Source organism: Homalodisca vitripennis, chromosome 5 (assembly GCF_021130785.1).
Source record: "Homalodisca vitripennis isolate AUS2020 chromosome 5, UT_GWSS_2.1, whole genome shotgun sequence".
NCBI classification, from domain to species: domain Eukaryota; kingdom Metazoa; phylum Arthropoda; class Insecta; order Hemiptera; family Cicadellidae; genus Homalodisca; species Homalodisca vitripennis.
The window spans coordinates 104,939,824-104,954,989 of NC_060211.1; the positions used below are offsets into that span (position 1 = coordinate 104,939,824).

The 15,166-nt window shown below is 31.4% G+C and overlaps 2 protein-coding genes across 6 annotated transcripts in view; one reads left to right on the plus strand and one right to left on the minus strand.

Moving 5' to 3' along the window:
- LOC124362635 (serine-protein kinase ATM) overlaps positions 1–15,166 on the plus strand; it is a 132,802-nt gene that overhangs the window by 13,010 nt on the left and 104,626 nt on the right. For all 5 annotated transcript variants that reach the window (XM_046817309.1, XM_046817310.1, XM_046817312.1 and 2 more), the window contains exon 5: positions 12,369–12,536. In XM_046817309.1, coding sequence (XP_046673265.1) covers positions 12,369–12,536 — 168 coding nt within the window. The remainder of the gene's footprint in view (positions 1–12,368; positions 12,537–15,166) is intronic.
- On the minus strand, positions 3,054–6,911 carry LOC124362637 (39S ribosomal protein L46, mitochondrial). The gene has a single exon (XM_046817314.1). The coding sequence runs from the start codon at positions 6,770–6,772 to the stop codon at positions 5,957–5,959; it is 816 nt and encodes a 271-aa protein (XP_046673270.1). The 5' UTR covers positions 6,773–6,911; the 3' UTR covers positions 3,054–5,956.

Sequence of the window (15,166 nt, forward strand, 5' to 3'; positions counted from 1 at the left end):
TATTAAGAGCTTTAATTTGACGCATCTTACAGAATTGTACGACATTGGCTTCACTTTTAAATCGCGAGAGGAAGCCGTAAAGGTCACTGATTTTCGCAGTCTGTCTGTTTTCATACTCCGCCGGGACAGTTTTAACACAGCGAGACTGACTTTTTCATGCAGGTTAGTAGTCCGCGGCCAAGTCTACGGTTAAAAAACACAGCGAGACTGACTTTTTCATGCAGGTTAGTATCATTAGCATGTCAGTGACGCGAACCGAGGATTTTACCCTCTACCAAAACGCTCAACGCGCCTAAAGAAGTTTTCACTTCAAAAATATGCTGCAAATTATATGTTGTACTGTCTGTCAGCTGTTATAGATAAATCATCATAACGATACTGAACTATGAGCATGGTTTGAGTACAGGTATAATTGCTATTTACCACAAGTAAAAATGTACCTTGAATATTGTAAATGCCTATACCATATATTTGAAATAAAATAAATTTACACTACATTGAAAAACTACCAACACTTTCATGTGTGAAAAAAAAATAGTTATAAGAAAAGTTGTAGAACCCAGAATTAGTAATATTGGATATTAGGATTTGTATACCTAACTAGTATGTGTATGTGTGTGTGTGTGTGTGTGTGTGCATGCAAATATTAACTTAAAAAAGTCACATTAATTTGTGTTGTTTTTTGAAATCAAAGTTAAGAATGAATATCATCCGTGTAGCCAGTGCCGTATTTATAATAATGACCTACCTGCTACTGGTTTGGACCTAGGGCAGTAGATTTCCAGGGGCAGCAACTTTGGATTCAGCAACGACCGGTGATTGAACATAATAAATCTCCGATAATTAGCAAAATACTACAGCTTTTGGTTGCGTGTTTAATTAATGTTACGTCTTCTTTTACATACTTATATTCGTGGTTTTCATAAAGTATATTAGATGTTGAGAAAAACTTTTAAGGCTGAGACTTTTTTTGGAAGATATTCTTTATATTGAGTTCTGAAGCTTTATGTTTTTGACTCATGTGGAATTTTGGGCAGCTACCACATTTACTTGGTTCATTTCTGTTTTTTTGGTGGATTTAATTATTTTGTAATTGTTATTCAAATTTTGACATGTCTTGGATACAGCCTACAATTAAATAATTATGTTTTCAGATTTTTAATTAATATTTTTAGTAAATGTTAAGTATGCTTATGGAATATTATAGAGATCAATGGGCGTGGCTTCCTTGGAGTGTTAAAAGAGTTAGCTGATCCAATGCAATATTAAGCACATATTTCATTAATATAAAATATCTCAAACAAATACTCTACCAAATAAATAAAACAAGATTCTTAAAAAAAAACTGACTGGAGAATGGTCGGTCCCAGATATAGGGTAGAGAAGAAACCAACAGGTTGATAGACTGAAATTTATGTAAATCCTGTGAGCATCCTAAATTTGCTAGTGTACTGATTGCGAGTGTGTGAGTGTTCTTATTTTCATTACTAAATTAACTGTTTCTAAACACACATACATTTATTTATGTATACTTGCTTGCATATAAATTCTACTTTACCTGGCAAACCATTTTATATCATTGTTATATAAAATTATATCAATTGCAAGTCTATTGGGCTCATTGTAAATAATTTCTTAATGCAGTTGATTTTCTTTACTGAGAGTACACCCTGTTCTCATATTGATAGGATATTATTTTCATACACTCCAAAGATTTGATTTACGCTATTGCCCTTGATGACATTTGTATAACAAAATCTTATTTTGTACATAAAATGATTTTGTTCCTACAATATTAAACACTGAAATTGTATCTGTATGTGTTTAAAACATACTAAACTATGATGTAATTCTGTGTTTAAAATTTATTATTTACTATAGTTGATTTGAAAGGATAACAGGATTTCAGAAATCTGTCACCGTTTAATGTATAGGTATAGAACACTGTATTTTGAGGATTGGAATCTTAGCTCTTCTTCAGTTGTCAAAATGTCACCAGCCTAGTCTCTTACCATCTGCCATGTGCATGGCATGTTTTTTTTTAGTATGCTTGTATTTTTAAGTTTATGGGTTGTGATTCTTCACATAGATATGAATCTTAGGTACATGCTTGACATTTTTGATGTACAACTTGTTCTGTTACTAAACTTGTGACTGGTGAGCCCTTTACTATATACTGATTTGATTTCCCCCTACATATTGCTTTTTTTAGACCTGAAGAAGAGGGTGGACTCCAATCCTCAAAATGTATGGTATTCTTTAGTGATGGAGAATGTATAGAATCATGATATCTTTTCAACGATGTAGTCTTTTTGAGTTTTCTCTGTCAGCTATAGCGGTGTACACATTACATCATATATTGTGTACCTAATATTGTACCCACAGTTTTCGTGTTCATTTTAATTTTTCTTTCAAAATAATTGACTTTAAAAATTTCAAATAGTCACTTCTGTTAAGGTCAGTATTACGACAACAATTAGGGAATAGCCCTGCTAAGATCACCTCTGACTATTTTGATTTGTTTTTGAAACTTGAAACAATAATAGACTACATAAGAATTATATAGACATTTTCAGTAACAAAACACATTTTTTTCTTCAGATTCATGCGTTTTCTTGGTAGCAGTTTTTGAAATTTCTTTTGAATAAAAACCAATGTTTGACAAAAATGTAATGTTCATTGCAACAGTACAGTACTGAACAAAATCCAAAACTTAGTGTTTACAAAATTACAAAATAAATTAACAAAGCTATATCTGATGATTTAGTGAATTGAGAGTGCATAAATTGAGCCTAATGTATATTGCAACTACTGTGTGTATATATTGGAACATTGTAAAAGAACTAAGGACAAACTGTTTTTATTACAGTAATGCTTTAAGACTATTACAAATATGGTAAATATTATTTTTACTGACTACCACACTAATTTCAAAAATTTCTTATTAATAGATTCTTTGGACTATTTTAAGAGGCACGTTATTTTGTTTCTAACGGAAACATTTTTACATTATTTTGGACATTTCAATATGGGAAGAATAAATCCAGGAAGAATCACTTTTTCAAAATATATTTATTAAAATCCTTAATCATCCTTCGGCTACAAAAGTAATTTTACCAGTAGTTGGATAGTAAATCGGTTTCATCTTATTCAATTATATTTTCAAAATTAAATTACACAAGTATTTGATATATATATGCATTTACCACACTGCTGGCGAGAGGCATTACTGAACAAACCCTGTGAAATGTTAATATGCTGCCTGATAATTCTATATCAAGAATGTTTCTCATTTGTCACCAGCTCTATGGGGCAGCAACATTACAGTCTGCACTGTGGCTGCAGGCATTCATTATCAAATCATCTGAAATGTTTATTTGTTACCTAACTCGAGGAATGTTTAACCTTCATTGTCAGCATATCGGGCAGATTTGGTAAAACCTAACATAATCGAATGGTTAATGGACTGAGAATTTAATTTAAAAGGTAGGCTATAAAGACTGAAAGAGCCATTTTCCTCGTATTCATTAATTTTCGTATCTGAATGATAAATATTTCTATATTCAAACAACTAAAACACAGTAAAAATAATAAAGTAATTATAAAAACAAGTGTCTCCTTAAAATTGAAAAATGGAAAGCTTAGGTTTTGAAGCAGTTTCTATGACATTTGGTAGTCTCTAGCATTTTGTATAAAGAATTATGAATGTCGGCTTGTCTTTTAATTATTTCAAAAAATTATAAGTTTGCAGTTTAAGAAGATTTAATTAATATTTCTGGAGATTCAAACACACTAAAACTTATCCACACTTACTCAAAATTGAATGTAGAATACAATGGTAATAATACAGTTTGAGAAATGTGTAGAAATTTCATAGTAATATAACAATTTTAGAGAAATGTTTTTGTTTTTATTAAAAAACAAAAATAATTTTCTATGGGTGTATGTGAGTAATTAAAACTTTTAACTTCAGTATTTGAGTCACATTTATGTTGTATTATCACCCACAAAAACTTTGAACACTAGGTCAAGGCCACCCAATTTATAATACATATGGGTTTTCTAACTATTTCATGCTAAAAAAATGACACATTTTACCCATAAAAACAACTAGTGCGCTGTATAACTTTTTTATATATATACACTCTTTCACCCTTGTCTTATGATTGAGTGTTTGGTTGGCAGGCATGAATGCATATTAAATCTTAGCTGTTATTACCGCATTGGTCATGGCAATGTAAACATCCAGGTTTAGTTAAAAAAAATGTTTACACAAGACAACTCAAAATATGTATGAGAGTGTAACTAACATTATATGGGCAAGGGACCCAAAAACAACTTAGTAGCAATTAGGACTCTGAAAGATTTGCTCAGATCTATTGAGAGTAGCAAGAAGGCAGGAAAGGCCTCAAAAGATAAAACTTGAAAGAGAAGAACATCCTGCTTATCAGAGTGTAATCTATTAAGTAAATAAATAAAAGTGCTGTGTTTTAGTAAATGATTTTTTTCCTAAAGTTGATTTTTCTCTAGAATTACTTGCAATATCTAATTGAAAATTTCACACAATATGTAGACCAACTTCTCACATAAGCTATTTTTTGTATAGACAAAAATATATTTGGAATGTATTTATAACAAAAAACAATTTCTAAAGTAATATTTCAAAACGAGTACCTACAGAAAAAAATCAGCCATTCAATATTACTGAATATTAAAAAAAACTCAGCAGATGGTTAGATATGTGGTGAAAATTTCAAACAAATATACCTAGTAGTTTCTAAGAAAATTTTCCTTACATTAACATTATAGAAATAGGTTAGGTGTTCTGAGTCCACTTAATTGGAGTGGTAGTTTGTAAATTCAATAAACTTATTTACTGAAAATATAAATAATTTTCATTATATTATACATGTCTAACACTCATACTTCAGAACATTAAGGTTTACCCATTTTTTAGGTTGATTCTTTCAAATATTTAGGCTGTCTATAAAGTAACAAAAATTCCAATACTGAATGTAAATATAAGTCTATATTAGTTAACAGACAAGTATCAGAAACATTTTTCATTTATATATCTCAAATAAATCAAATATTTCCCTTAATACAAATTCTTTTAACCTATGTAAAATTTCTCCAAAGCGTTTAAACGTGGATAAAAAAATCCTTGAGGCAAGTGTCACCCAAAGCTAGTCGGTTATTATTTTTACCAAACAATTGGTGGATCAAAAAGGGGTAGACTTTAATAAGCGGCCTACACTTGATATTCAGTTGTGTTAACGAATTGTTTGATGTTTTTATCAGAAGGCATAATTTGATATTACAATTTATTTGATTTAGCATATGATTTCACCTTATTACTTATAGCAGTTTTAATGTAATCAATAACTAATAATAGCAAGAAGTAACTAATATTTTGAGACTGATAATGGTGATGAATATGAGGAAAATATGTGAGATATTTAACACAATATCTCACATCTCAATATCATATCATCAATATTTCTTTTTTTATGTTAGTGTTAAATTTATGTTTTTAAAATTGTAATAAACAAGATTCTTCTTATTACGGTAATATATTGTAACTCTTATTGTGTACGATTTTTTTATATCAAAGTTGGATAATATATCGAACAATTAGACAAAGCAACAGAATAACGAGTGTAGGCCGCTTACAGTATTAAAGTCTCTCCCCAAAAAGTCCAATTTGATATAAGATATCTATATATATGAAAACTATGTTTGTTAATTGTTGTCAACAGAACTCCTTCCTACAGGATAGGTTTAGGAACACTTAGGCTATAGCCTAGTGCCAAGTAAGGTTTGGAAGGGTTTATAAAATACTAAATTTACAAACACTTTTTCATACTACAGGTAAACTTTAATACTACTTATTGGTTTTACTGTCATAAAAGGTATTGTTTCTAGCCTGCTATCAACAATATTTATGATAAGTTCACTAGGCCTGTAAAGAGCTTGGTCCTTCGTTTTCCACGATAAACATTTGTACACTTTTCAAATAGTTTTTTGGTAATATGCTAAGTTCATTATGTGACAACCACTGAAAGTCGGGGCATACTGTAGATGAAACATTCCCCTTAAGTAGTTGGGCCTTGAAAAAGAATATTTTCATGCCAACAGATGGAAATTTATTTGCACTTTTAGGGTACCTATACTTATAGAAACCACATGGAGCATTACCCAAAAACTTTGTCTGTAAACTAGAACCACAAATTTCACTTAAAACTCTTTCTGCAGTCTGTCGCATGGTTTCACCTTCTTGATGAATACCTTGAGGAAGTACCCAGGTGGACTTCTTTCCTATATTCTGCTTTACAATTAAAAGTAAACTTTCACTCAGTTTTCGGTTAGTAGATGAGACATCACACTTTATATCTTCTTGGGTAACACGCTTAGCTAAAGAGAACTTTTTTAATTCTTCATTACAACTATCCTCATATTCTTGAGCTGTCTGCAAGCTTACCTTATCACTGTCATAAAACGTTGCCTCATTCTTCATTTTTTCTGCAAGCAATTGATCCTTAATTTTTCTTATCTCGTGATCAGATTTGTAGCTGTTCTCATATTCCACATCTGAAATAGCTTTAGAATATTTTGTTTCAATATCATTCAATTCTCTAGTTATAATTGGTTTTCTTTCCAAACAAACAGAACTAACCAAATCCCATCGTTCTTTAGATGCAGAGTATAAACGGGAAGCTGTTAAATTTTTGTATTCAGGTGTTAAGCATCTTTTGGTAATTTTGCAAAACATTGTCAGCAAATTATAATGAAACTATTACATTCATTAATATTGTACCTAACCTCTAAAACTGTTACATAGATGGATGGATACTACACACAATACAGAACAGCAGTTTTGCTGACTGCACTGCTCTGCCTCTAACCTCTAAATCACAAATGTAAATATTCATTATTGAAAGTGCTTAAAATGGTGCAACCGGTAACATGACAAGTTACCGGTCATTAATACATAACATGTCAATGCTGGTCTAATACGTCAATCTTTTTAACCGGCAATCTAAAATTATTGTCAATGTATAATGTTTAAATATTACATTATAAAAATGATTATAAACTAAAAATAAATTTAAAAAAGAACTTTATATTTATATGAATTATGACAAAGAATTACAAATATAACTAAATATATGGAAAATAAATTACAGAGTCTGTTAAAAAGATAAAATTATGTAATAATAGTTTTACCAATTTAGTTATACAGAGAAAGGTGTATCTGTCTTATCTGTGTTAGTAAAGAGTGTTATTGAGTTCAACTCCGGTTTTAATAATAATTTTTTCATAGATGCTATGGACCTTCTTAAGAAATACGCGTTTCTGTTTTCAGCGGAAGCTCTTTTTTTACTGTTTTGTGTAGTTTAAATATAGGAAAAATTATCGCCCAAATACAGGAAAAATTACCGTCAAAATACGGAGGAAATGAAATTTTTGCTAATTTAGGAATTGCTTTTGTATTTTAATAGCAAATCGGTTCTATGGTTTAAATACTATTTCTCAACAACTAAATATCACGTGTGTTTGATGTTTAACCAAAAGTATATTTAGAAGCACATACTAACAATTCGATAGTACCGTCGTAGTCCGCACTGATGACCAAACGCAACTATATCTCCTAAAAAAATAGCCCATAAAATCCATTTAAAATGTTTGATATCTGAGTGGTAGTCGGTAAAAATCAATTTACCAAGCTGCAAAAAAAAAAAAAAAAAAAAAAAAAAAAAAAAAAAAAAAAAAAAAAAAAAAAAAAAAAAAAAAACAGCAGCAGTCGTGGGACTGCCGATAGAAGTGAAAACGGAACTATTAAGTTGAGAGTAATTAACAATACGTTATAGTAGCAGTACATCTGTAATTGTAAATGTGACGCGTTTTTTAATTTTCCAATTTTAAAATCCACGAAAAAATATTATCAAATAACTAGAAATCTATTTTACCACGCTAGTAAGATAAATCTTATACCGTAATAATACTCATTTCATGATGAAGAGGTTAAATATTAAAAACATAATTAAAATGAATAATGCTAAATTTTAAATACAAATATTCGTACAAATATTAAAAATGTTTAAAAATATATTCGTTGTTTTCATTATTCATTTATCTGTATAAAAATATGTTGTAATTGCTCAATATTAATAGTTAGTTAAACATAGAATACAAGTGAGTAAACACCGAGTGAACAACAGTGAGTTGATCACCGTTGTAAATAATACAGTTATTGCTACGGATAAAGTATATAATTGCAATAACAATTAAACCCACAATATTTTTAAAACTAATAAATTAGTTAAATTAACTTGGTTCTTTCGTAAAGGTATTTTTATTGCACAATAAACTAATTTATTGAGTTAATACGGTATCAGTGAGCCAATGCGCCAACTACAGTTCCGGCAGAAACGTTCACTCATCACTTCATACGCTACTACAGGCTAAACTAAACTTCCAATAAAAAAATGATAAATTACAAAAAAATATTCATCTATTTTCACACAACTTTCTCGCTAACAAATTTTGTCTGACCAAAAAATAAAAAAAATCCTCGCTTACTACTTTTTTCTTGTCATTGTAAACGCTATGTAAAATGTAAACAATAATCAAAATTATTTCGAAATTTTTTTAATATTTAAAAATGTAACCAATAGATTGCCAATATTAAGAGCTTTAATTTGACACATCTTACAGAATTGTACGACATTGGCTTCACTTTTAAATCGCGAGAGGAAGCCGTAAAGGTCACTGATTTTCGCAGTCTGTTTTCGTACTCCGCCGGGACAGTTTTAACACAGCGAGACTGACTTTTTCATGCAGGTTAGTAGTCCGCGGCCAAGTCTACGGTTAAAAAACACAGCGAGACTGACTTTTTCATGCAGGTTAGTATCATTAGCATGTCGGTGACGCGAACCAAGGATTTTACCCTCTACCAAAACGCTCAACGCGCCTAAAGAAGTTTTCACTTCAAAAAACAGCCAAAATTATTAGGATTCGGTGATACGGTATTTAAATTAGGAGTAACACAAGCTATGTTTACATTTGAAATTTTCAAAACCAACGTCCATACCCCAAAAAGAGTCATTTCGGGGCATGTAATAGATTTTAAAACGTGAGTTGTTGGGATTGGGAATGTGGAGTTAGAGGTACAACAAAGATTCTATTTCAATTTGCTTGGCCGTCCGTGGTCGATACAGATAATGGCACAGGTGGCCTACATTATTTTCAAAAATGGATTCTTTTTTATTTGCAGCATAATTAGTAATTTTAGTTATTATTTTTTATAATTAATTCGTATTGTTATTGTGTTCCTTTTAGAATTTAGTATTCATTTATTATATCCCTACTTTATAAGTAATATAATGCCATACCACGTGTCGCATAATATCTCTGAGGATACATGCAAACTTTCAAGTCTATATTACTTATTTTATTCATGAAATGCTGTGCTAAAAGACAGACAATCATGCAGAAAAGAAATTTTGACATCTTCCCAGCAAATAAATGAGAAAATGTGATAGCATATTGAGTATATAAACATTAATGAGGCTTAGTCAAATCCGACGGATGAACATGCACTATCACAGAAATTCGTTCTTATCTAAGTAGAATAGAACAACTTTATTGATCTCATAAGCATATACATGCATCAGATCTTGTCAATGATATTAATCATAAATACAATAACACTAAAGATAAAAAACAAAGGTGCATTTCATAGCATTAAAAATAAGTCAAAAACACAAGCAAATAACATCTAAAATAATAACAATGTTTATGCAAAATAAGTCAAACTGTACAAGCATAAAAACGTATCTAAAAAAGAAAATTCTTACACAAAGTCTGCAATAGCAACATTTGAGTCAAATCTTACACAACCTATAGAACGGGTTTGCAATCAACCAGTCATGCATTACTTTCTAATATCTAAAATAGTTAAAGACTTAAAAAACTATAGTAGAAATAGTTTTATGCAAAATTAAAATCTGTGGGTGAAATCTTTCCGGAGATGTCTTTTGGATAGAATTTACTCAGTTTTTTTTTTTTTACAAATTTAGATACTTTGTTATTATACGGAGGATACTCTGTTCCTATCTACTCCTTACGTGAAATCCGTAGCAGTGGCGCACCCAGAAATTTTCTCTGGAGGGTGTCCGGAATATCGTGAAGTCGGAGATATGGAAAACCCCTTAGACCTGCAGGGAGATCGGAGGATCCTTCCCCGTGAAATATTTGAAACGTTAGGTCTTAAAATCGTTATTTTCTCGTACTTCTGAACTGATAAAAGCAGGGCAAATATTAGGTCAGAGTGTATAAAGTTTACTGTAACACCGCTACCATTAATCACCAGGAAGCTTATACAGGGATAATTAAATCTTTTGCAAAACATACAGTTTATAAGAATTTTGTATTCAACTAAAAAAATGTAATCATGACATTTAAACATTATTGATCCAAATAGGTTAGTTTAAATCACATATCAAGACTAATGCTAAATCTTGATGTCTACTCTCGGATCAAAAAATATAAATATCCGAGTTTGAAAGTTGACTACAAACTAAGTAATATAGCTAAAGTAACGGGAGTTATATTAAAATTTACCTTGAGTTTTTACAAATAAATACAGTTTACTGACAATAACTTCTAGCTTTTATTTCGATAAATTTTAACGAAAAAATACAGGTTGTTGGTGGCTTTTAAACTAAACTGTGACTGAAAATGCATAGCTCGGAAACTTGTAATCCTATTAAGATCAAATTAATGTTGATGCAAATTAGATACATGTGTACTGCAATCGAGTATGTAATTTTAGAATAGTATGAATAGAATAGTAAAATAAAGTTGTTATTAAATTAACATCATTTTTCTTGTCTGAAAAGTCACAAAATTCAGCACTGGTCATATTATGGTGCTCTTAATTTAAATTTAAAGTTTAATTTTTAACACAGATTACATTAAGCAGGTTTTGTTAATACCGTGACGGGAAACTGGTCGTAGTGACAACGAATCACAGCTAACATAGTACAGAACTCATTAGCAACTCACCACTGTGACAACTAATCGCGGTAAGACTAATGCAAAAGATACTTTGTACCGGATACTCGCCTGTCTCGAGAGTGCAAGTTACCGCAAACCGGAAATATACTGTTCAGGTTACTGTTACAGGCACTTTTACGATACTTCACACGTTTATCGTTGTTCCTCTTACAAAGTACTCGGACTCGTTTAACAGCAAGTAACAGTAAATGAAATATGTACATGTACCATGTTACGAGCACTGTGTAACTTATGAGTCTAAATCAGGACGAGTACATTTTGAACTCGGTTACTGAACGTATCGGGTATAGGTAGAAGCCACAAAAAATAGTAGGGACTAACTTCACTTTCCTAGTTGCTGATTGACGGAGAATATGAAATATTTTCCGTTTTGAACAAAATTGAAGTATCGCACGTGCACTGTGCACTTTTTCGCCAGAAATGCAAGACACAGAAGCCTTTACTGTTGGCAAGGGTCATTTAAGATCGGCACTTTACCGACATCAGATCACGTTGGATGATCTGGCACGTGATCTGAGGTCGTTAAAGTACCGATCGGAAATGCCCTGGCCATTAGTGCGAGCTTCGGTCGCCAACCCCACTTCTGAAAAAAAAGAAAAACATCCCTACAGATAATAACCAAATTCGAGTTCAGATCACGTGAATGCACGTAAATTTTAACTAACTATGAAGCTGTCTGGAACTTGGCCGGTTAGTTACTGTAAATTAAACTTGGGGTAGGAGCAATTGTTATATTATGAATGCCTTACTGCGGTGAATTCTGCTAACTATTTGGTAAAATGTTGAGATAACTTGAGTGAGTGTTTGTCACTGTAGTCAAATTGTTAATTTCCTATACACCTATTTAATTTGTACTCGTATTTAGGATTTCTTTTCAATCTCAAAATTGTACATTTAATGTGTTGATTCTGTTGTTGTTATCAACTAAAAATGCCTCATAGCAAAGTCAAGTTTGATATCAGAGTAAGTGAGGAATTGACTAGATACAGGCTTTTGTTTTAACTTACAACATTGTCCTCTTGGAACGTGGAAAACGATGGAAAATGTCTGAAATCCTATTATAAATCCTAGAGAATAAAACTAACTTCAAGTTTCTGTACTACTCTAAATGTTATTTTATACAGTATCATACAGATATGTGATGCAATGTTTAAGAGGTTACATTTAAGATAAGTAATATAAAATTAATAGCTGTGCTTGAAATAAAATCACACTTTACAGAGTATATTAAAATTAATTTTAAACATTATTAAATAACATTGGAATTCCTCAATGATTTGTTCTAGGTGGGATCCAAAGATTAACAGTTGGGTCACTGTTGCAATGTGTGTTTAGTGTACTACAAGAAGTGTTTCTCCGCAAACATTTTGGCTATACATATCTTCAAGTTTTGCGATATCAGATTTTGACTACGCACAACTACTGTATGAATATTGGTGAAGAGCTCTGGAAAGGTAAAATGGTTCATAATATGCATAATTACATTCAAGTTAATAATAAATAGTGTTAAAATATAATTGATACTATATGTAAGCAAAATACAAACTTTTCAGAAGAGTAAGAGAAGTGCTAAAAATTGTATGTTTAAGATTTGTTATTATTGTAAAGTTATTAATACTGTATTGAATCAGTTTACCAGTATTATAATTTATATTTCAACATTTAATAAAAGAAAGTTCAATAAAATAACACTAACATGATTATATGTTAAAATTAAGGAAGTAGTAGGATTGTTAACAGATACATACATATATGAACCTGAATGAACACATAGACAATACACAACAAAATTAAACTATTATAAAGACATACGAGATTCAAGCTATTAAAGATGAATACAATTTAAAATACAAATGTAGTTATAAAGAAATTAAGAAATTCATGACATTTTGCTTATCTTTGAAAATAAACACATATCTACAATAGTTTAACATAATGACAAATCAATAGGAAATGTAATTGTGTTTTAATTTGACCAATTAATATTAAGACAAGTATGTTCTCAATGCAAACAAATCCTAATATTTTAAAGTATAATTCCATTTAAAATCTGTTTACTAATTATATTATCAATATTATATATATATATATATATATATATATATATATATATATATATATACATATATCACATTAAAAATTTTAAACAATATTATATTTACCTCTATTAACCTCCAAAAGTAAATAACAAGAAAGTTATTATATGTGAACCAAGTGAAGACGAAGTATGACTGATGACTTTGGAAGTGATATAGTTCTTAAATCAAGTAAAAGTATTTAGTACATGAGTGTTTAAACCAATTAATATGTTTTATGACATTGATATAGAATAGTGTTCAATTTGATTTTGAAACTATATTTTTTTAATTAATGAAAAACTTTTACATTACTCCCCATGTCAAGAATGAAGCTATCTGGAAAGAGAAGAGCAACAACTAAGTGTAACAAATAAATTATCTGCCTAGACAGCATTCGCTATCATTTCTCAATTCTGTAATATAATATGCAATTCAAGTGGAATCTGAGGGCAGTTATCATAATTTAAAAAGCTTTCTTTTAGAAAAATATTCCTATACTGTATCTTAATATGTTAATTTATTATGGATAGTGACAATTGAACCATTTTGGCAGAATAAACCACAATATGTACTGTCTGTTTTCATGTTACCAGCAAAATGAATAGTCAAAGTCAAAGTCAAAATATCTTTATTACATTATCTTCAAGATAAGTACAGTGTCATAAAGTTTATCTTAAGAGCTAATGCTGTGGTAACATTTTACATTTAGTTACAAATTAGAAGTTCTGTCAAAGAATTCGTTAACAGAATAGAAGGGCCGGTCTTGTAGCCAGATCTTTAGGCGCTGTCCAAAGAGTAGCTTGTCAGTTTTCTTCATTTCTTCTGGCAAGGCGTTCCACATCTTTGCCCCAGAGTAGCTTGTTTTCTTCTCTGTACAGCTGAGATGGTGTATAGGTAGGCAGTAGTTGTGAGCATGCCTGGTGTTGTGTTGGTGGGTTTGTGATCCATTGCTTGCTAGTTCGGGCATCTTGATATATACGTGTTTTATTGCCTCTAGGATGTACAAATTGTGTACTGTGAGGATCTTTAGCTCCTGGAAGGCTTTTCTACAAGATTCTCTGGATTGTAAGTTGCTCAGAATTCTGATTGCTCTTTTTTGGAGGACAAGGACACGTTGGAGATTTCTTGCTGTAGTACCACCCCAGACAGCAATTCCGTATTGTAGATGTGATTCGAAAAGGGCATGGTAGGCTATTTTAGCTGTTGTCATGTCACATAAAATTTTTATTCGTCTTATCACAAACAGCCCTGTGCTTAATTTGCTGCAAAGAGAGTCTATGTGTTCTGTCCATGATAGTTTGTCATCCAGAGTAACACCAAGATACTTGGTAGCTGTAGCTTCTTCCAGCTCAGGCAGTCTTCCAGTGTGCTCTTTTCGTCTCCCCAGGACTAGTTGCTTGGTTTTGTTTTCATTCACAACAAGGTCATTGTTGTGACAGTATTGAACTGCCATGCTTAGTGCAATATAACTGTCCACTTCCAGTTGTTCTGCCTTTGGTCTGCCAAGAAGTAGTACAGTGTCATCAGCGTACATTAGAGACTTGCAGTAACCTTGCATATGCTTAGGGAAGTCATTCGTGTAAAGGATAAACAGAACAGGCCCCAACACTGATCCTTGAGGGACTCCTCTTGTGATTGGCTTCAGTTTGGATCTAATTGATTTTGATTTGCCATTTGCTGAATGTGTTATTTCCACCAGTTGGCTTCTGTTGGTTAGATAGCTGGAGAACCATGATTTTGCACTTCCCTGTATTCCAAGAGCTGTTAATTTCCTTATGAGATAGTCATGATCCAGGCAGTCGAAGGCTTTGCTGTAGTCTAAGAGGATGGCAGTCGATGTGTTTCCCTCTTCTTCTTGGTCAAGTAGGAATTCCACTAAGCTGATCAGTGCTGTGTTAGTCGATTTCCCAGCCAGAAAGCCATGTTGATGTGGTGTCAAAAGCTGATGGAGTGTCAGGTGGTCAAAGAGTCTAGTCAAGACAATTTTCTCAATTATTTTAGAAAAA

Bases quoted from the DNA above. Each gene is read 5' to 3' on its own strand.
- LOC124362637 (XM_046817314.1), bottom strand. From the start codon at position 6,772: ATGTTTTGCAAAATTACCAAAAGATGCTTAACACCTGAATACAAAAAT.